Source organism: Bos javanicus, chromosome 19 (assembly GCF_032452875.1).
Source record: "Bos javanicus breed banteng chromosome 19, ARS-OSU_banteng_1.0, whole genome shotgun sequence".
Lineage (NCBI taxonomy): Eukaryota > Metazoa > Chordata > Mammalia > Artiodactyla > Bovidae > Bos > Bos javanicus.
In genome coordinates this window covers 36,886,297-36,909,681 of record NC_083886.1, presented here as the reverse complement: position 1 = coordinate 36,909,681, position 23,385 = coordinate 36,886,297, and the positions used below count along the sequence as shown (strand labels likewise).

At 38.5% G+C, this 23,385-nt stretch overlaps 1 protein-coding gene across 1 annotated transcript in view; it reads left to right on the top strand.

Annotated features, from left to right (window-relative positions):
* UTP18 (UTP18 small subunit processome component) overlaps window positions 1–23,385 on the top strand; it is a 58,360-nt gene that overhangs the window by 12,051 nt on the left and 22,924 nt on the right. The window contains exons 5-9 of the mRNA XM_061391339.1: window positions 2,494–2,582; window positions 4,457–4,582; window positions 4,673–4,847; window positions 14,008–14,108; window positions 14,406–14,496. Coding sequence (XP_061247323.1) covers window positions 2,494–2,582; window positions 4,457–4,582; window positions 4,673–4,847; window positions 14,008–14,108; window positions 14,406–14,496 — 582 coding nt within the window. The remainder of the gene's footprint in view (window positions 1–2,493; window positions 2,583–4,456; window positions 4,583–4,672; window positions 4,848–14,007; window positions 14,109–14,405; window positions 14,497–23,385) is intronic.

Below are 23,385 nucleotides of genomic sequence, written 5' to 3'. Positions count from 1 at the left end.
GATACCAGTTACATTTATGTTAATTTTTTTTAAACATTCTGTGTGTTCTTTTCTGATGATTGGGTGCATTCAGGGTGGTATGGCTGTAGACTATTCTTTTCTGTATTTTCTTTTTGCTTTCTATGCTTTAGTCTGGATAATTTTTTCTGATCCTTTTTCTAGACCACGAATTCTCTCTTCATGTAATTTTGATACCTGTTAAAACCATCCACTGGATGTTAAATTTTCATTACTGTGTTTTTTTCAGTTCTAGAATTTCTATTTGGTTCTTTTTTTTTTATGATAGTCTGAGATTTTGTTTTGCTTTTTAAGTCTTAACTGAAGTTGTTACAGTATTGCTTCTATTTGTGTTTTGGTTTTTTGGCCTAGAGGCATGTGGGATCTTTGCTCCCTAATCAAGGATCAAACCCTTACCCCCTGCATTGGAAGGCAAAGTCTTAACTGCTGGACTGCCAGAGAAGTGGCTGGTTCTTTTTTACTCATCTAGTTTTCTGGCTTACTTCTGAGTCTTGTCTTTCAAATATGTAAAACATGTCTTTTAAATATGTTAAATATATTAAAAATGAAGTTTTAATTTTTTTATTTTTCTTTTCCTTCCAGTTTTATTGAGAGAATTGACCTACAACACTGTATAAGTTTAAGGTGTACAGTGTAATGATTTGACTTACAGACATCATGAAATGATCACCAAAATAAGTTTAGTGTATGTGAACATCCGTCATCTCAGATAGATAAAAAGTTATAGACATAGAAAAGAAATATTTTTCCTTGTGATGAGATGTCTTAAGATTTTTATATCTTAACAACTTTGATATATATAGCAGAATTCTAGTTATCATGTTGTATGTTATATCTCTAGTACTTACTGATCTTATAACTGAAAGCTTATACCTTTTGGACTGCCTTCATCCAATTTCCCCTTACGTTCCTCTCCCTCACCAATCTCTGGAAACCACAGACCTGATCTCTTTTTCCATAAGTTTTAAACATAATATTTAAATTTTTATGTCTGATAACTCCATTATCTAGATCTCCTGTGAGGATTGTTTGTTTCTCCTTAGGTTTTCAGTCAGATTATATTCACCTTGTCATTATTGACCTGGTTCTGTTTCATTGAGTGGTGGGCAAATATCAAATAGAAAAATGGTACTGCACCTATTTGCAGGGCAGGAATAGAAGACACGGATATAGAGAACAGACTTTTGGACATGTGGGAAAGGGAAGATGGGATGAATTGAGAGAGTAGCATTGACTTGTATACATTACTGTGTGTGCGGTGGGGCTTCCCTGGTGGCTCAAGTGGTAAAGAATCTGCCTGCAATGCAGGAGACACAGGTTCGATCCCTGGGTCTGGAAGATCCCCTGGAGAAGGGACTAGCTACTCACTCCATTATTCTTGTCTGGAGAATTCCATGGACAGAGGAGCCTGATGGGCTACTGTCCATTGGGTTACAAAGAGTCGGACACAACTGAGCAACTAACACATGTGTAAAACAGATAGCTAGTGGGAACCTTCTGTATAGTACAGGGAGCTCAGCTTGGTGCTCTGTAATGACTTGGAGAGATGGGATGGGGGTGGGATGGGAGGGAGACTCCGAAAGGGGGGAATATGTATAGCATATATATAGCTGATTCACGTTGTATGGCAGAAACTAACACAATATGGTAAAGCAATTATACTCCAATTAAAGAAAAGTAGTATTGATTAACTAGAGGTCTAGGACAATGATATATTTCTCTAGAGAATTTGTACAGTTGTTTTGGGGTAAGTGGCTGGGCAAGGGGTACTAGCAATCCTAAAACGTTTTATTCTAATGAGACAGTACGAGGTTTTAAAGCTGGGTTTCAGGTCTTGGGAGATTTTCTTACGATTCTTTTATTTCACCTTTAATTTTATGTATTGCCTTTTGTGGCAACAATTTGAGAGCCTGGTAGTTTATCAGGTCCCTTAGGCACCCTAGAGGGCTTCTGGTGCTAGGTTTTGCCCCCTTAACCTTAAACACTCTGCTTAGCTTCTCAGCTTTCTTTAGGAGACTCATCAGTCATCTCCAGGGGAAGAGCAGGCCTATTACCTGTCTTTGAAGTTCTGACGCATGGTTTGCTACCAGTGATCTTCCAGTCAACTAAAAATTCTAGTTCTTTTTCTTGTGAATTGTTAAGCTAGATCTGCTGTTCATCCTGTTGCCAGTTTTGCCACAATTATGAGTTTCTCTCTTTAAATGTTGACTCAGTTTATCTTTATTTCATGTTCTTTTAGTCACTGTAGTGAATGTGTGCCTTTCATTCCAGAGTCGGGCTTTTAAACATATACATTGATGTGTTTGTCATTTCCTCTTTCAAATTTATTTTGCTGTTTTACCAGTTGTAGCTTAAATAAAATGATTGAGGTTGGGAGAATGGGAGGGGAGTTGAAGTTTGAAATACAGGTGTTTGGGGTAGGTGATGGCTATCTCATTGATTCTAAAGATATACTTATGGGTTTGTTTGACATAGATGAAAGTGAAGAGGAGGAAGATGATTTGTTGCAAAGGACTGGGAATTTCATATCCACATCTACATCTCTTCCTAAAGGAATCTTAAAGGTGAGAATTAGTAAAATTGGGCCAAACCAGCTAATTACCTCAAATCCAATGTACTTTGACTTTCAGACCTATGGCTTTCTGTTATCTGTGGGATTAAATGTGCTTGCTGTCTTTTTGCCTTGATAAATATTTGTGTAAGGTGTTTTTTTTTTTTCCTTTTGCAAAAATGATAACATTAAATTATGTTCCCAGGAATCTTTTATGATTCTTGCTTGATTCCTCCTTTTGCATTTCTCATCCTTTCTGTTGACAGGAGCCTGGTTCGTGCTGCATGGCAACAATTTCATGGCTAGACTCTCCATTTCCATTTCTTCCTCAACCATTCTTCCTACAGTAGCCTGAAGGGTCTTTTAAAAATAAAGCATCATGTCCTGTCACTTTTCATTGCTCTTTGTAAGCTTTCTTATCATAGTCTACACTACCCTCTTCCTGGGATCTGACTTAATGCTTACGTCTTCAACTTCATCTCATTCCTTTTTCTCTTACTCCTTATTTAGGCCGCAGAGACCTTGTTTCTGTTTTCTGCACATGCTGAGTCCTTTCTTGCCTCTGAACCTTTGTTCTTGCTCAGTCTTCTGTCTGTTTTTCAAGCACAGCCAGTGGCAAACTCATTCTTACCTTTCTGCTCACATAATGTCATAGAAATGTCTTTCCTGGCCTTCCTGTCTAAAGTGGCTTACTCAAGACTTCCCTAGTGGTCCAGTGGTTAAGAATCTGCCTTCCAGTGCAGAGGACTTGGGTCTGATCCTTGTCAGGGAACTAAGATCCCATGAACCACAGATCAACTACACCCAACTACGCCCATCCATTGAGACTAGAGAGACTGCTGCAAGAAAAACTACTGCATGTTGCAATAAAGATTCCCCATGTGCTGCAACTAAGACTTGATACAGCCAAATAAATCTTTTTTCAACCTTTTTTTTAAAGAAGTAGCTTACTCTAGTTACCTTCTAATTTACTCCTGTGTCCCACTTGTTCGTTGTTGTAACCAAGTGCTTACTCAGCACTTACTTCAAATATCTGTCAAATGAACTGTTCTCTCTTTGATGTAATTTTCCCCATTATAAAGTGATAGCGTGTGAATTATATGAGAAAAGGGGATCTTATGGTAAATTATTAGTGATTCTGTCTATCCTTACTCTGAAGGTAATTCATTTAGCTCCTCATAGAGTGAATTCACCTCTGTTGAAAATGTAGTCAAAAACAGAACATCATATAATACTATGATGTTTTATATAATTTCATTTTTAATGCAGAGTGAAAAGCCTGTAAAAACAAAACAAAAGCATGAAAATAGTCCAAATGACACATGAGATCATCATTACTTCAAACTAACAACCATATACCATGAGAGGAAAACATTACCAGTCTATACCAACCATTGCTGTTGTTCAGTTGCTGAGTCAAGTCTGACTTTGTGACCCCATGAACCGCAGCACACTGGGTTTTCCCATCCATCACTATCCTGGAGTTTGCGCAAGTGGACATGCCAACCATAGAACCTTGGGAATGACCACTCGTTGCCTCTTATTGTGTACCATGACTACAGCGATGCCAGAGTAGGAGTTTTAAGTAAAATTTCCATGGAAATAAAAATCTCCTAACTCAAATGGATATATCTCAGGGAAATGATTGTGTACTAGAGTTCCAAGGCTTAACGATTTAATCTCCTTCTTTGAAAGATTGTAAAAATGGATTCTTGAATAGTGAAACATTGTACTAGAATACTAGTTGGTCACAGAGCTGTGGTCTTCTGGTTTTCATTCCAGTGCACTTTCTTTTGCATTGTAAACTATGATGTCTTTTATCATGCTTTAAAGAAGATAATGTTAACCCATTTGAATTGATAAAATTTCAACTTTATTTTTCCACAGATGAAGAACTGCCAGCATGCGAATGCTGAGCGTCCTACTACTGCTCGGATCTCGTCTGTGCAGTTCCACCCTCGTGCCCAGGTTGTGATGGTCGCTGGACTGGATAATGCTGTATCCCTATTTCAGGTATGTGGAGACTTGTAGTGAAAAGTGTTTATAATCAGCATACATGGTCTTTGGAAATAATCAAAAGGAATATTTTAAAATTCCTTATAGGTTGATGGAAAAACAAATCCTAAAATTCAGAGCATCTATTTGGAAAAGTTTCCGATCTTTAAGGCTTGTTTTAGTGCTAATGGAGAAGAGGTTTTAGCCACGAGCACTCACAGCAAGATTCTTTATGTCTATGATATGCTGGCTGGAAAGCTAATTCCTGTGCATCAAGTAAGAGGTAAGGTTTCTATTGAATGTATTGACACCCACAGCCCACAGCTGAGTTTGTTTAACAGTATTTAGAACCACTTTTTTTTTCTTCCCATAAAGTTCTTAAAAATAGAGTTTCTTTGGTTTTAGTGTGTAGAAAATGTGTTGTTGAGATAATGTGTTTGAATGAAAAAAGTGAACTGAGTTTATTGGGGGGAAAAAATGATAGTTTGCAAATCTGTATTCCCCTAGAGTAGAAAGGCAGTTGCACATACTTGGCTGTAAAATCAGCAATTGCTGCAGCAGAAAGAATATGAGCCTGGGAGCTAGAACACCTGGGTTCTAATTCTTCAGACAAATTATTTCACTTCTTTGTTCTGAAATTTGGATACCCTCCAGTTCTTCTGGTGTTTGTTTTAATACAATTTTGGTTTACATTTAAAGGGAAACAAAGCACTGCTTTTGGAAGTCGTACTTCGAAAAATGAATTACTTAGCAGATGTATCATCAGATAAAAATTAGTCTTTCCTCTGCCTTGTCTATTCTTTGGCATTCTCCTACCCCCGTTACCACTAAAGCACAGTGCCACCTTCATGAACCCTTTGGGAACCAAAGCCTTGTGATTGGTTGGCTTAACATTATAAATCTTGGGAGGGTGGGAGTTGGTGATGGACAGGGAAGCCTGGCATGCTGCAGGCCATGGGGTTGCAGAGAGTTGGACACGACTGAGCTGAGCTCAGCCCCTGCCACTTTGTGAATGCTCCTTGATAACTACTGCCACCATTAAGAGCAGCATATAATCTATCTGATCACAATCAGACCACTTCCCATGCTGTGGAATTTGGCTCTATTCTGATTAACCTGGACATTCTTTTTCTTATCAGTTGCACAGCAGTTGACCTGAAAACTCATTCTCTAAGCGGTAGCAACATTTATAATCTGACATCATTAAGTTGTATATCTTTTTTGCTCAAGGCCATATTATAAATTTTATCTGGCTTCTATTTTGAAAGCTCCAGCTTTTGTAAAACAGTTGTAATATTGATATTGGCATTTATTATCACTATATTTTGTGTGAAGTTAAAAGCAAAATGCTGTGTACACGTAACTGGCATTACACGGTGTAAGTGAAACCGATTGGTGTCATTTCATGGAGGCTCTGAAGAATGCTGGTACCATAGTCCTTTATGTCTCAGTGCAGAGAGGAATTCAGCAAGAGCACAGTGGTGGATAAGAAGTGATCTATTAGAACGGCACACCTGTGAGGCCCCAAGCGCCCAGGAGAGAAATGCCGTGCTCTGCGAACTTAGTGGTCTACAGTTTTCATAATCAAAGGAATAGTGAGGAGGGGGAGAAGACTTCTTTGTCTTTCTTGAATAGATGCCATGTTTTCATCGTCAACTCCTCCTCCAGATTGGGCATAGGAGTTTTCTTGTCCCTGTGTGATCAAGCTAGGTCCACAAATTTGTTTTCCACATGTGTAGAGCACATATTCTAGGGATCATTAACTTACTTAGCTCACTGGGCAGGATATGTGTCTCATGCCCCCATTGGTTTATGGTTTAGGAGCATACCCTGTGCTTCTGTTGCTAAGCAAGCCTGTTTGGTTTTGTGGTTAAGCAAACCTGCTTTCTTGAATAATAATTAACTTACAGAGGTCTTCCATATATTTCTATTTTCTATTTCTCTTTCTAATCCCTAGTAGGATTAAATATTTAATCATCTATCTTGTCGTTTCATTCTGTCCTTATCATTTCCCCCCTCCAGCTGTTTACCCTTTTATTCTTAAAAGAGGGGGTAAGGGGTGAAGTTCTTTCAGTCAGTAGCTACTTTCAGCTGAGAATGGGCATAGGCCTGTCAGGGGAAGGAGTGAACATCTGGCTGACTGTCCCTTGTTTAAAATTTATTTTTAAATGAAACAGGTGAATATTTGTAATGATAAAAAGTATAATTCACAAAGAAGATAGACATCATAAACCATCAGACACCTAATAACAAAGAAGCATGGATACATAAAGCAAAAATCAGAACAAATAGAAGGGAAAAGAAAAAGTAGTCACAGTGACACTAACATTTCTCTGAGAATATTTTATCAAGTGCAGGAAAAATAAGAATAGAAGCATCTTGAATGATGTCATTAATAATTTTTTTTTTTTACACGTATAAATAATCAAAATTCTTTAATTGTCAACTAGAATCTTTTTTTAGTATTTTCACTAAATTACTGATGTTTCCTCTGAAACATATAAGGTTTTTAATGACCAGACTTTACAGGTGAGACATTTTGAGTTTCTCTCGGTTTTTCTTTTTTTTTTTTTTTTTTTATTTTTACTTTTTTATGTTAATAAACTTCTGTTTGATTTTGTCCTGCTATTCTGTCATTTCTTACAGAGATCCTCAGCTAAGAACTCAAAAGGGTAAAGGGAAATAAGCCTCTATGTCACCCTAAGTCAGCTTCAATAATTGCCATAGTGAGCAGTCTTTTTTTTTTTGGGGGGGGGGGGCGGATGAAATGTCCTATAGCTATCAATTAAGTCTAACTGGTCTATTGTATCATTTAAAGTTTGTGTTTCCTTGTTAATTTTCTGTTTAGTTGATCTATCCATAGGTGTGAGTGGGGTATTAAAGTCTCCCACTATTATTGTGTTATTGTTAATTTCTCCTTTCATACTTGTTAGCATTTGTCTTACATACTGCGGTGCTCCCATGTTGGGTGCATATATATTTATAATTGTTATATATTCTTCTTGGATTGATCCTTTGATCATTATGTAGTGACCTTGTCTCTTTTCACAGCCTTTGTTTTAAAGTCTAATTGTCATTAATAATTTAAATGTAGATTTCTGTTTATATTATATTAATCTTATATCCTACACAAATATATTTTGTCCCTTTTCTATTTGGAGAACTGCAAGTCAGTGTCACTCTGGTTAGCATTATCTTTTTAGTTCTCTTGGATGTTAAGCATTGAGGAATCTAAAAAAAAGTTTAGGAATCTAAAAAAATACAACAGTAAGCATCAGAAAAGTCATTAAAAGAGATTATAACCATAATTTTAAAGATCTGAACCATTTTTTTCCCCAGTGGTTTCCAAATCCAGAAGGGGGTCACTTGAGGCCTCAATCTGTTTTAATTAGGCCCAGAGTCTCAGTGTTTTATATTTTAGGGTCTGTTGAGTCTTTTATGTCAGTTATAGATTTAATCCGTTCCTTTTTTTCTGTTAATATCGTTTGGTGATGAGGGTTCCTTTTTGTCCCTTGAGAGGTAGAATGACTCCTAATTTAGTTAATACGTCCCTTTTATTAAAGAAATAGGGTAATTAGGCATAAACAGAAGGCAATGTAGAAACAGCCGGTTTTTGATGTTACAGAAAAGGGGTCCCAGGAAAGTGGGCCCCTGTCTGTTTCCTGACATTCCCATTACATATTTCTTACAGTTGATAAGGTTTTCAGTCCTTTGGGTTAAGAGCAAGAAGATGCAGCAGTGTTTATGAGAAATTCTATCCAGCGGCCTGCCGTTTCAGTGACCGCCTGAGGCTCAGTGTTAGTTGTATATATGCCGTCTCTGGGCAGAGCCACTTCTAGCCTTGGGTCCTGTCAGTCTTTGGATTGTGAAACCATCTATGGTTGTGGGCATCTGGGGCCTTCACTCTGCCAATGCCCTGGCTGTTTGCAAGGGCACGTGGACCACTATTTCTTCTAGTGTCCCTTCTGTCCACACAGGGCACACTTATTTTGCCTAGGTGCCCAGTAACCATGGCTCTGTAGTCTGCCATGTCCAGTGTGGCCCAGAAAGTCTGGCCTCTTCTTTGGTGGTCCCTGAGTGGACAGAGCTGTCACAGTCATTTGAGCCTTTTCTTTTTCTCTTTGGGTGCCGTCAGCGTTTTTGGCCATATCCCAGTTATTGAAAACCAGATAAGCCAGTTGGAGTAAATCACTCATAGATGGTCTGAGGACCAGCAGTTTTTTTTTTTTTTAATTTTGTGCCTGATGTCTGGGGCAGACTGGGCTATGAAGTGCATAGCCAAAAGGGCTTGTTCCTTGAGGGAGGAGTAGTCCATATTTGTGTACTTTTTAAAAGCTTGTATTAATCACCCTTGAAAAACTATAGTGTTTTCATCCTGTCCGTGTTTTTTTTTTTAATAACAGGGTTCTCTGTGAACTTTTTTATACCACTTGTTAAACAGTTAATCATATGGTCCCATCTATCTCTATCAATAAAATTTACCTGATGATTGCATTGTGAATCTGCCTCAGGGAACAGTGTTGTTCCCTGCCTGGTGCACTGTATGGCCTTACTGGGTTGCCATTTGATTAGCATGGGCTCTGTCTATAATAGGCTTGGAGCCTTGGCTCCCGCCTGTGAGATAGCCCTTGTTGGAGCAGCCATTTTCATGAATACAGTAGCTTTCACCAAGGCAGTAGTTAGCTATATAAGAACTTCTTTCACATGTTAAAAAATCCACCATATAATTTAATTAAGATTTGTACTTAACAACTTTAGATGTTATCCCTTCTACAGTAGTCCCCCAACCAGGTGTTAATGTCTGAGAACTTGCCACAAAGGAATAGAACAGAAAAAGTCCCCAGTGAACTGGTCTGGCTGCAAATTGGAAATAAAGGATCAGCATTTTTAAAGGTTGGAAGGAGGGAAAGACTGACATTAAGGCTCAGGAAGTCATCCTCCGTTGGGCACTTTTAGTAATTGGGGGGAAAGTACCTCAAATCCTGCCCTGCCTCCCCACTCACCAAAAGAGTTGATTCCCTTCAATTTTTTTGGGGGGGTGTGGTGAGGGGAGGAGGCATGGTATACTTAAGAATACCCAATAAGAGGTATTTTATCTGGTGGGACACAGTTCATTAAATGTTTATTTTTTTTAAACCATATATCCTTTGGTTATAGATTATAAGCATTTGATCTTTTTTCAAAGATAAATTACAATGATCAGCTTCAGAAACAAGCTTAGAATACCTTCTTAGTAACTCAATTAAGTTTTACAATAATATAAAATAATGACCAAGGCTATTTCAAAAAGTAAGTTTTAAACAGTAGATACGTTCCCTGTCCTAATAATTTTCAGAATTTGGTGAGGCAGAATCCCCTTCTGTGGTGGCTCATATGGTAAATTTAGGAGACCTGGGTTTGATCCCTGGGTTAGGAAGATGATCTGGAGGAGGGCATGGCAACCCACTCCAGTGTTCTTGCCTGGAAAATCCCATGGACTGCAGCCCTCCAGGCTCCTCTGTCCATGGTGTTGCAAAGAGTTGGACACAACTGAGTGACTAAGCCTCAAGTAGCAGAGCTAAAATTTAATATTTATAAAAATACAATTTTCCCAAAATTACCCTCACTTTTACCACACACAGCCAAATTAAGATAGATTTATTTGTAAAATAAGATAAGTCTGGTTAACTGATCTTATAGGCTTGTATGTTTTGTCCAATAAAGAAAAAGGATACCCCAAGTGAAAAACACATTTTTATCCCCCCCTCCCCTTTTTTTTGATGAGTGTATTAGCTTTGTAGCCAAGAAAAGCTTTAGCCCATTAAATTAAAAAATGGGGTTTGTCAGGGAGCTGGGAAGAGTCAGGCAGCTGTCTTGGATTTCCCATAGCTCTGTTTAATTTACAGCTTAGTTTTTTAAATTTAGGACTGAAATCTTATAACCCAGTTTAGAACTTGAATCCACGTAGTTGGGACTCCAGCCTAGCCAAAACCCATATTGAAACTTGAACCTGAGCTCTTTTAATTGAGATTACACACCTGGTTTTAGGACTTCATGAAGTTCAGATTTTTGATGTCTCATCACAGAATTCAGGAGAGACAAAGTGATGGGTATTTATTTAGAGAGAAGCACAATTCACAGAGTTGTGTGCCATCTCAAAAGGTAAGAGGCGTTAAGAAAAACAGTGTTTTGAGTTTTAATCAGGGATAAAAGAACAGTCTCAGAATTAAAGTGGTTTCTTGCCAGATAAACTGAGATAGAAGAGAAGAATGAATTGCTCTAGTGAATATAGTAAAAAGTCTTCTGGAGTTAAAAAGGGAAGAAATAGAATGGAAACACATGTAAAGCATAGAAGGAAAACCTCAGAGTGAGAGAGAAGAGTATAGATTATTAAATTCTGTAACATCATTTAGTGGCTGGCTTTATCCCAGGCTAGCTGTTGGATGTGCGCAAGCATAGCCTTTATATTCTTTTTATGTTTCTATGCAGCCACTACTCGAACCTTGTCAAAGCCACCAGAGAGTGAAATTCTTCCTTTTCATAAACCATTTCCCTTGTCTTCTGCACCAGCAGAAAGATCCCTTCCACAACTCCTGCCACCTTTCTGTGGCAGTCCATGCTGATCACCATTGTTCTTCCAGTTCCTTCTCTTTAAACATTTATATCATCAATCCCCTGGCCTGTACTTAGGTACCCAATCAGAGCTCCAAAGCATTCAGGGTTGATCGGCCCAACTGCAACAGGCTATCATCGAAAGAGCACCCTCCCTGGAACTCTTGGCCCATGGCATCCCATGGCCCTGCTAGGACCTGATCCTAGACCTTCCTTTTTTACCACAGACCTGCCGCAGTCACCAGCTGAAACTGATTGATGTCATTTCAGGAGGGCTCTGAAGAGCTCTGGTACCACAGTGCTTTATGTCTCAGTGCAGAGAACAATTCAGCGAGAGCAAAGTGGTGGATAAGTGATTTATTAGAATAGGACGCTTGTGAGGCATATAAGCAGGTGGGTGAGAAATGCCATGCTCCAAGAACTTTCTCATTGGAAGCACTGATGCTGAAGCTGAAACTCCAGTACTTTGGCCACCTGATGCGAAGAACTGACTCATTGGAAAAGAAAGAGCCTGATGCTGGAAAGATTGAGGGCAGGAGGAGAAGGGGATGACAGAGGATGAGATGGTTGGATGGCATCACCAACACAATGGACACGAGTTTGAGCAAGCTCCGGGAGTTGGTGATGGACAGGGAAGCTTGGCATGCTGCAGTCACGGGGTCACAAAGAGTCAGACGTGACTGAGTGACTGAACAGAACAGAAGAACTTAGTGGGCTACAGTTTTATAAAATCAAAGGAAAAGTAGGAAGGGAGAGAAGACCTTATCTTTTGAGTAGACATCATGTTTTCATCATCAGCTCCTCCTCCAGGTTGAGCAGGGGAGTGTTTTTTGTCCCTGTGTGGTCAAGCTGTGTCCACAAGTTGTTTTATTTGTGTGCAGAGAGCATGTCCTACGGATCATTAAATTAACTGAACTCACTGGCAGGATATGAGTCTCATGCCACCATTGTTTTGGGGCATGTCCTGTGCTTATGTTGCATGGTTTTGCTAAGCAAGCCTGTTTGGTTTTGTGGTTAAGCAGACCTAATTTCTGGAGTAATCATTAACTCACAGGGGTCTCCCATATTTTTTTTACTTACAATCTCCTAGTGGGATTAACTGTTTAATGACCTATTTTGTTCCTTCATTCTGTCCCTATCATAAGCTTTGGATAAAAATATCGCCGTCTTTCTTATTTTTCCAGTTAATTGATAAAGCAACTTTATTTGTTGAATGTCTGATATTTTCCTTCTTGAAGACAACCTCCTCTCCTTAGTTACCCCCAAACAATAGGCCTATTCAGAACAAAAAAGTAAGGTCTGTCGTGACGGGCCGAGAGCTGTGGACTCTGTACGAGTCCTCTGGCGCTTGTCTCTTCTGTTGCCCTCCTTGGTGTGTGTTGGACCCCGCACAGTATGAGGGAAGGTTGTTTGCCGTTGCCCTTGTGATGCCTGTGCGGTCTGCAGTCCTGCAGCACTGTGGCGGCGCCCAGCTTAGGCTCCATGGTGAACACTGTGTTCTCTCTTGTGTTCCCACTGCCTGGTACTGTGTCCTTTGGATTGGGTCTGGAGGGGTTTCCAGCTGTAGCCTCACAGGGTGATACACCTAGTCTCCCTTTCCGGATTCTTCATGTTATGGTATTTTCCCTCTGTTTGGAGCTGTCTCTTTTGATTGTGTAGTCAGTGTATAATGTTTGCCCAAAATTTGGGGTGAAGATTGCCCTTAGTAAGACTAGAGTCTAGAATCATTGTGAAGATTGATAATCCCTAGCTGAAGTAACCCTAGTAGTTGGAAACAGGTATCTGGATTGATTCCAGTCAAGGAAATTAGGGTGTAGACTTTTGGCGGAGTACTAGAGTGGGAGGCCCACTTTTGTGGTATTATAAACCAGCTAGACAAAGACTGTTAATAGCCCAAAGATAGTCTGTGGGACCTTTAACCATCATTTTCCTATGGAGAAAAGGAACTCTTCATTGGATTTTTCTAGTTTCTTTTTCCTGGTTAATACTTTAAGTTAGCACATTAATTTTTTTTAATAACTTTTTTGACTAAGTGATACATTAACATGGTGCAAAAATCCAAAAGGTACAAATGAATGGCTCGTGAAAATTCTCTTGTCACCCTGGCCATTTACTTCCCTTCACTGGAAGTGTAGCCAGTTATACTTATTATGTATCCTTTCTGTTAGGCAACGTTTTAATGGGTATGTTGGCTCTTTAAGTTTAATATCAGAAAGAATCTGTTGCATAGTATGAGCCTTTCAGGCATGGAAAAGAAACGTGTCCCATTATAGATAAGTAAATTGACTCTCTGGTCTGTATACTTAGCTCATGTGATTTGCTTACATGAGTGTTGAGAAGCTAATTAACTCTTAAATACATTACCGACACGTGGTTTTGTTTTTTCCTTTTGGATCCACGAAGTTAAGAAATAGACTGCCATATGTCATGGGATGTTTAGTAGGTAGATAGCAACTAGTTTCTACATGTTACTGTGTTTCAGCTATCTCTAATGGCAGTCATTATATTTCCCTTTGGTGATGAGTGTTGTGACAAAAAAGTATAATTTATTCTTTCAGTTTATTTATGGGTATTACTGTTTACATTTAGAAAATTAGTCAATAAGTTTACTCTTTGGAGAGCTGAGTCTCTGGCCTGCAATTAAAATGGTAAATGTTATCCAAGAGAAAGAACAAAAGTTTGCCAAGCATTTTATAGTGACCTTATATTTGGGTTATACTTGATGCATGGAGTCAGACTTATTCAGTGTCTGAGCCTACATTTTATTTGAGGCGCTTAAAAAGTAAGAGACTCTCAATTGTCAGTCAGTAATTGCAAGCTATTAATCCTTATTGATTCATTTCCTTTCTTAGGTTTGAAAGAGAAGATAGTGAGGAGCTTTGAAATTTCCCCAGATGGGTCCTTCCTGCTTATAAATGGTGTTGCTGGATATTTGCATTTGCTGTCTATGAAGGTGAACCATTATTAGCTGTTGCTTTTTCTAGGATAAGACATTAGTCCAAGTAGGAATAGCCTTGAACCATAACTCATGGCGTCCTTAAATCGGCATCCCAAGTGGAAGCACACAGGGGCTTGGAGAGAAGTTGTGGGCAGCAGGGGAAGAACTTTTGTGGTTTTTTTGGAGTATAGGGAAAAACAAAGTTAAGTAGGTGCTACAAAACAAGAGAACTAGATCATTTTTATTCTACACATTGTGATTCTTCTTTACAACTCCTAACAATTTGATAAGTAATATTTCTTATTCTTTCAGACTAAAGAGCTAATTGGTAGTATGAAAATTAATGGGAGGATTGCAGCATCCACATTCTCTTCGGATAGTAAGAAAGTATATGCATCTTCAGGTAAGTTAACAACAAGTAGTGTTTAAATATCAAATTTAATCAAAACTGAGTTTGATTTTAGACTTCTGTGTTAGTAAGAAAATCATTTTATTTTTAGAATTCATTTTTCATTGCTGTTTGCCTTCTCATTTACTGACCAGTAATGGTGAAAGGTTAACTGCTTAATGTGTACTATTTGGAGAAAAGATGGGAAGAAGGTTCACATTTGAAAGATAATTCATCCTGAGATTTTTTTTTTTTAAAGAATTGCATTTAGGGTCCACCCTCTTTTTAAAATATTTATGTAGGTATTTTTGGCTCTGCTGGGTCTCTGTTACTGGGTGCTGGCTTTCTTTAGTTGTGGTGCTTGGGTGCTACTCTAGCCGTGGCGTGCAGGCTTCGCATTGCAGTGGCTTCTCTCACTGCAGAGTGTGGCCTCTACGGTGAGCGGCTGCAGTACTTGCGGTGTGTGGGCTCAGTGGATGTGCACAGGTTTAGTTGCGCTGCCGCATAGGGATCAAACTGGTGTCCCGTGCATTGCACAGCAGGCTGTTAACCACTGAACCACCAGGGAAGCCCCATTCTGAAACTTCCTTTTTTTTCTTTATAAAAGTTACTTAGAATCACTATTTCTTTTCCTTTAGCCCCCTTTCACTTGGATACTGTTTGGAATTTTCTTCACTACTGACTGAAAACAGTTCTGATCTCATCCTGATATTTCTATAATACTGTTTATTAATTTATTTTTTATTGAAGGATAATTGCTTTACAGAATTTTGTTGTTTTCTGTCAAACCTCAACATGAATCAGCCATTGGTATACATATATCCCCTCCCTTTTGGGGTATACATATATCCCACCCCAGCCCACCCTTCTCGGTTGATACAGAGCCCCTGTTTGAGTTTCCTGAGCACTACCGCAAATTCCTGTTGGCTATCTATTTTAAATATGGTACTGTAAGTTTCCATGTTATTTTTTCCATACATCTATCTCACCCTCTCCTCCCCTCTCACCATATCCATAAGTCTGTTCTCTATGTCTGTTTCTCCTTTGCTGCCCTGTAAATAAATTCTTCAGTACCATTTTTCTTGATTCCGTATATGTGCATTAGAATACAATATCTTTCTTTTTCTGACTTTCTTCACTCTGTATAATAAGTTCTTTTCTAGGTGCATCCATCTCATTAGAACTGACTCAAATGTGTCCCTTTTAATGGCTGAGTAATATTCCATTGTGTATATGTAACAATTTCTTTATCCGCTGCAGTGAACAGTGGGATACATGTGTCTTTTTCAGTTTTGGTTTCCTCAGGGTATATGCCTAGGAGTGGGATTGCTGGGTCGTACGGTGATTTTAGTCCTAGTTTTTAAAGGAATCTCCATACCATCTTACGTAGTGGCTGTATCAGTTTACATTCCCACAGTATGCAAGAACAGTGCGAGAACTCTTACCAACAGTGCGAGAACGTTCCCTTTTCTCCGCACCCTCTCCAGCATTATTGTTAGTAGACTTTGATGATGGCCATTCTGACCAGTGTGAGGTGGTATCTCATTGTAGTTTTGCTTTGCAGTTCTCTCATAATGAGTGATGTTGAGCATCTTTTCATGTGTGTGTTAGCTATCTGTATGTCTTCTTTGGAGAAATGTCTGTTCAGGTCTTTTTTCCACTTTTTGATTGGGTTGTTTGTTTTTCTGGTATTGGGTTGTATGAGCTGCATGTATATTTTGGAAATTGATCCTTTGTCATTTCATTTGCTGCTATTTTCTCCCATTCTGAGGGTTGTCTCTTCACCTTGCTTATAGTTTCCTTTGCTGTGCAAAAGCTTTTAAGTTTAATCAGGTCCCATTTGTTTATTTGTGTTTTTATTTCCATTATTCTAGGAGGTGGGTCATAGAGGATCTTGCTTTGATTTACTTCATCAAGTGTTCTGCCTATGTTTTCCTCTAAGACTGCTTCAGCTATTTGGGGTCTTCTGTGTTTCCATATGAATTGTGAAAATTTTTGTTCTGTGAAAAATGTCATTGGTAATTTGATAGGGATCACACTGAATCCGTAAATTGCTTTTGGTAGTATAGTCATTTTAACAATATTGACTCTTCCTACCCAGGAACATGGAATATCTCTCCATCTGTTTATGTCATCTTTGATTTCTTTCATCACTGTCTAATAATTTACTGTGTACAGTTCTTTTGTCTCCTTCAATTCAGTTCAGTTGCTCAGTCGTGTCCGACTCTGCGACCCCATGAATTGCAGCACACCCAGCCTCCCTGTCCATCACCAACTCCTGGAGTTCACTCAGACTCACGTCCATCGAGTCAGTGATGCCATCCAGCCATCTCATCCTCTGTCATCCCCTTCTCCTCCAGCCCCCAATCCCTCCCAGCATCAGAGTCTTTTCCAATGAGTCAACTCTTCACATGAGGTGGCCAAAATACTGGAGTTTCAACTTCAGCATCATTCCTTCCAAAGAAATCCCAGGGCTGATCTCCTTCAGAATGGACTGGTTGGATCTCCTTGCAGTCCAAGGGACTCTCAAGAGTCTTCTCCAACACCACAGTTCAAAAGCATCAATTCTTCGGGGCTCAGCCTTCTTCACAGTCCAACTCTCACATCCGTACATGACCACAGGAAAAACCATAGCCTTGACTAGATGGACCTTTGTTGGCAAAGTAATGTCTCTGCTTTTGAATATGCTATCTAGGTTGGACGTAACTTTCCTTCCAAGGTGTAAGCGTCTTTTAATTTCATGGCTGCAGTCACCATCTGCAGTTATTTTGGAGCCCCCAAAAATAAAGTCTGACACTGTTTCCACTGTTTCCCCATCTATTCCCCATGAAGTGATGGCACCAGATGCCATGATCTTCATTTTCTGAATGTTGAGCTTTAAGCCAACTTTTTCACTCTCCACATTCACTTTCATCAAGAGGCTTTTTAGTTCCTCCTCACTTTCTGCCATAAGGGTGGTGTCATCTGCATATCTGAGGTTATTGATATTTCTCCCAGCAATCTTGATTCCAGCTTGTGTTTTTTCCAGTCCAGGATTTCTCATGATGTACTCTGCATATAAGTTAAATAAGCAGGGTGACAATATACAGCCTTGACGTACTCTTTTTCCTATTTGGAACCAGTCTGTTGTTCCATGTCCAGTTCTAACTGTTGCTTCCTGACCTGCATATAGGTTTCTCAAGAGGCAGATCAGGTGGTCTGGTATTCCCATCTCTTTCAGAATTTCCCACAGTTTATTGTGATCCACACAGTCAAAGGCTTTGGCATAGTCAATAAAGCAGAAATAGATGTTTTTCTGGAACTCTTTTGCTTTTTCCATGATCCAGCGGATGTTGGCAATTTGATCTCTGGTTCCTCTGCCTTTTCTAAAACCAGCTTGAACATCAGGAAGTTCACGGTTCACATATTGCTGAAGCCTGGCTTGGAGAATTTTGAGCATTACTTTACCAGCATGTGAGATGAGTGCAATTGTGCAGTAGTTTGAGCATTCTTTGGCATTGCCTTTCTTTGGGATCGGAATAAAAACTGACCTTTTCCAGTCCTGTGGCCACTGCTGAGTTTTCCAAATTTGCTGGCATGTTGAGTGCAGCACTTTCACAGCATCATCTTTCAGGATTTGAAATAGCTCAACTGGAATTCCATCACCTCCACTAGCTTTGTTCGTAGTGATGCTTTCTAAGGCCCACTTGACTTCACATTCCAGGATGTCTGGCTCTAGGTCAGTGATCACACCATCATGATTATCTGGGATGTGAAGATCTTTTTTTCTTGCCATCTCTTCTTAATATCTTCTGCTTCTGTTAGGTCCATACCATTTCTGTCCTTTATTGAGCCCATCTTTGCATGGAATGTTCCCTTGGTATCTCTAATTTTCTTGAGGAGATCTCTAGTCTTTCCCATTCTGTTGTTTTCCTCAATTTCTTTGCATTGATCTCTGAGGAAGGCTTTCTTATCTCTCCTTGCTATTCTTTGGAACTCTGCATTCAGATGCTTATATCTTTCCTTTTCTCCTTTGTTTTTTGCTTCTCTTCTTTTCACAGCTATTTGTAAAGCCTCCCCAGACAGCCATTTTGCTTTTTTGCATTTCTTTTCCATGGGGATGGTCTTGATCCCTGTTTCCTATACAGTGTCACGAACCTCATTCCGTAGTTCATCAGGCACTCTATCAGATCTAGGGCCTTAAATCTATTTCTCACTTCCACTGTATAATCATAAGGGATGTGATTTTGGTCATACCTGAATGGTCTAGTGGTTTTCCCTATTTTGTGTCCTTAGGTTAGTTTATTCCTAGATATTTAATTCTTTTTTTGTTGCAGTGGTGAGTGGGATTGATTTCTTAATTTCTCTTTTTGATATTTCATTGTTAGTGTATAGAAATGCAAGTGATTTCTGTGTATTGATTTTGTATCCTGCAACTTTGTTAAATTCACTAATTAGCTCTAGTTATTTTCTGATACTATCTTTAGGGTATTCTATATACAGTATCATCTCATCTACAAACAGAGCTTTACTTCTTCTTTTCCAATCTGGATTCCTTTTATTTTCTTCTCTGATTGCTGTAGCTAGACTTCTAGAACTATGTTGAATCATAGTGGTGAAAGTGGACACCCTTGTCTTGTTCCTTATCTTAGGAGGAATGCTTTCAGTTTTTCACCTTTGAGAATAATGTTTGCTGTAGACTTATCATATGTTGAGGTAGGTTCCTTCTATGCCCATCTTTTAAAGTTTTAATCATAAATGGGTGCTGAATTTTGTCAAAGACTTTTTCTGCATCTATTGAGATTATCATATGGTTTCTATCTTTCAATTTGTTAATATGGTGTATCACATTGATTTGCATACATTGAACAATCCTTGCTTCCCTGGAATAAACCCAACTTGATCATGGTGTATGAGCTTTTTGACATGTTGCTGAATTCTGTTTGCTAAAATTTTGTTGAGAATTTTTGCATCTGTGTTCATCAGTGATACTGGCTTGTAGTTTTCTTTCTTTGTGTTTGGTTTTTGTATCAGGGTGACAGTGGCCTCGTAGAATGAGTTTGGAAGTGTTTCTTGCTCTGCGATTTTTTGAGAGTTTTAGAAGGATAGGCATTGGCTCTTCTCTAAATGTTTGATAGAATTCTCCTGTGAAGCCATATGGTCCTGGGCTTTTGTTTTTTTGGGAGATTTTTGATCACAGCTTCAATTTCACGGCTTGTAATTGGGTTGTTCGTAATTGGGTTGTTCGTAATTGGGTTGTTTCTATTTCTTCCTAGTTCAGTCTTGGAAGGTTCAACTTTTCTAAGAATCTGTCCATTTCTTCCAGGTTATCCATTTTATTGCCATACAATTGTTCATAATAGTCTCTTATAATCCTTTGTATTTCTGCATTGTCTGTTATAACCTCTCCTTTTTCATTTCTAATTTTGTTGATTTGATTCTTCTCTTTTTTCTTGACGAGTCTGGTTAAAGGTTTGTCAATTTTGTTTATCTTCTCAAAGAACCAGCTTTTAGTTTTATTAATCTGTACTATTATGTCTTTCATTGCTTTTTCATTTATTTCTGCTCTGATCTTTACAATTTCTTTCCTTTGGGGTGTTTTTTGTTCTTTTTCCAGTTGTTTTAGGTGTAAAGCTGGGTTGTCTATTTGATGTTTTTCTCGTTTCTTAAGATAGGATTGTATTGCTATAAACTCCCCTCTTAGAACTGCTTTTGCTGCATCCCATAGGTTTTGAGTTGTTGTGGCTTCCCTGTCATTTATTTCTAGAAATTTTTTTATTTCCCTTTTGATTTCTTCTGTAACCTGTTGGTTATTTAGAAACGTATTGTTTACTCTCCATATGTTTGTGTTTCTCACAGTTTTTTTCTTGTACTTGATACCTAGTCTCATAGCATTGCAGTCAGAGAAGATGCTTGATACTTCAATTTTCTTAAATTTGCTGAGGTTTGATTTGTGACCCAAGATGTGGTCTGTCCTGGAGAATGTTCCATGTGCACATGAGAAGGTGTGTTCTTCTGCATTTGGATGGACTATCCTGAAGATATCAATGAGATCCATCTCATCTAATGTATCATTTAAGACTTGTGTTTCCTTATTAATTTTCTGTCTTGATGATCTGTCCTTTAGTGTGAGTGGGGTGTTTTAGTCTGCTACTATTACTGTGTTACTGTCAGTTTCTCCTTTTATGTGTGTTAGTGTTTGTTTTATGTATTGAGGTGCTCCTATGTTGGGTGCATAGATATTTACAGTTTTTATGTCTTCCTCTTGAATTGATCCTTTAATCATTATGAGGTGTCCTTCCTTATCTCTTGTGAGCGTCTTTATTTTGTCTGTTTGTCTGATATGAGGATTGCTACTCCAGTCTTCTTTTGCTTCCCATTTGCATGGAATATAGTTTTCCATCCTCTCATTTTCAGTCTGTATGTGTCTTTAGGTCTGAAGTGGGTTTCTTGTAGACAGCATATATATGGGTCTTGTTTTTATATCCATTCAGCCAGTCTCTGTCTTTTGGTTGGAGCATTTAATCCATTTACATTTAAAATAATTATTGATATATATGTTCCTATTGTCATTTTCTCAATTGTTTGGGGTTGATTTTGTAGATCTTTTTTCTTCTCTTGTATTTCTTTCCTATAAGTCCCTTTAACATTTGTTGTAAAGCTGGTTTGGTGGTACTGAATTCTCTTAACTTTTGCTTCTCAGAAAAGCTTTGTATTTCTCCGTCAATTCTGAATGAAATCCTTGCCGGGTACAGTAATCTTGATTGTTGAATTTTCTCTTTCAGTACTTTAAATATATACTGCCATTCCCTTCTGGCCTGCAGTTTTTGCTGAAAGATCTGCTGTTAAGTGTACAGGGTTTCCCCATATGTTGCTTGTTGCTTCTCCCTTGCTGCTTTTAATATTATTTCTTTGTGTTTAGTATTTGTTAGTTTAGTTAGTATGTGTCTTGGTGTGTTTCTCCTTGGGTTTATCCTGTATGGGACTCTCTGCCTTTTGGACTTGATTGACTATTTCCTTTTTGATGTTGGGGAAATTTTCAACTATAATCTCTTCAAAAATTTTTTTGTACCTTTTGTTTTTCTCTTCTTCTCCTGGGACCCCCTATAATTTGATGTTGCTGCGTTTGGTATTGTCCCAGAGGTCACTGTTCTTTTCATTCTTTTTACTTTATTCTGCTCTTGAGAAGTTATTGCCACCATTTTATCTTCCAACTCACTGATTTGTTCTGCTTCGGATATTCTGCTATTGATTTCTTCTAGAGTATTTGTAATCTCAGTATTTGTGTTGTTTGTCTCTGTATGCTTATTCTTTAATTCTTCTAGGTCTTTGTTAATCGATTCTTTCATTTTCTCCATTTTTGTTTTCAAGCTTTTTGATAATCTTTACTAGCATTATTCTGAATTCTTTTTCAGGTAGTTTGCCTATTTCCTCTTCGTTTATTTGGACTTTTGTGTTTTCGTTTGTTCATTTATGTAGTATTTATCTGCCTTTTCATTATTATTATTTTTTAGCATTGTGTTTGAGGTCTCCTTTTCCAGCCTTCAAGGTTGAATTCTTTCTTCCTTTTGGTTTCTGCCCTCTAGGGCTGGTCCAGTCGTCTGTGTAAGCTTCCTGTAAGGTGAGATTTGTGCTGAGTCTTTGTTTTTCCTCTGATGGGCAAGGCTGAGTGAGGTGGTAATCCTGTCTGCTGATGATTGGGCTTGTATTTTTGTTTAGCTTGTTGTTTAGATTAGTTGTCCTGTATAGGTCTTGTATTCAAGTGGTTTCCTTTGTGGGAGTTCTCACTATTTGATACTCCCTAGGGTTAGTTCTCTGGTAGTCTAAGGTCTTGGAGTCAGTACTTCCACTCCAAAGGTTCAAGGCTTTATCTCTGGTCAGAAACAAAGATTCCACAAGTGGTTTGTTACGGCATTGTGAGATTAAATATCCAAAACCAAGAAACCAAAAATGAAAGTGCAAGTCGCTCAGTTGTGTCTGACTCTTTGCAGCCCCTTCGTCTTTATAGTCTATGGAATTCTCTAGGCCAGAACACTGGAGTGGGTAGCCTTTCCCTTCTCCAGGGGATCTTCCCAACACAAGGATCAAACCCAGGTCTCCCACACTGCAGGTGGATTTTTTACCAGCTGAGCCACAAGGGAAACCTGAGAATACTAGAGTGGGTAGCCTATCCCTTCTCCAGCAGATCTTCCCAACCCAGAAATCAAAGGGGTTTCCTGCATTGCAGGTGGACTCTTTACCAGCTGAGCCACAGGGACCCCAGACAAATGGCAGTTATAAAATCAGGCAAATAATCATTGAAATAATGGAATATGCATATACACCCATAAGTATATACACCCATAAGCCCAGTCAAAACAGTCCAACAAAAATAAAGCACAGTAGATTGACCTGGTGAACAAAGGAGATCTGCCAGTTAAGAAGACTAACTAAAACACAAACTGGAAAACAAAGCACGGTGCCAGGTGGGGAATAAAACAGAGAAAATAAAATTTATGTTTAGAGGAAAGGTAAGAATGAAAAGAAAGAATAGATATGCAAAGTTAAATAGAGGTAGATAAAGAAGATTTATATACATTAAAGATTAACTGCAAGGGGAAAAGAAGAGTAGGAAAGGCAAACAAAAGAGTAAATGTAGAAAAAATAATAATAGATTTTAAAAGTTAAAATTGAAAAAAGAAAACAAAAAAGGAAAACTCCACAGAACTGCAAAAGCCCAACATAGAGGCAGAGGTTTGTAACAGCAATAACAGTTGTGACTGAGAAAAAAAAGAATCAAAAGCCTAATTAGATTTTATAGTGCCAGTAAAATCGACAACTCCAGCCAAGGTGGGGGGTGGAAATGGAAGGGAAAAAAAAACCCCAAAAGAATCTATAGTCCAGACATAAAAATAATAAATGTTTTTCATGAGTCATTGCTGTCAG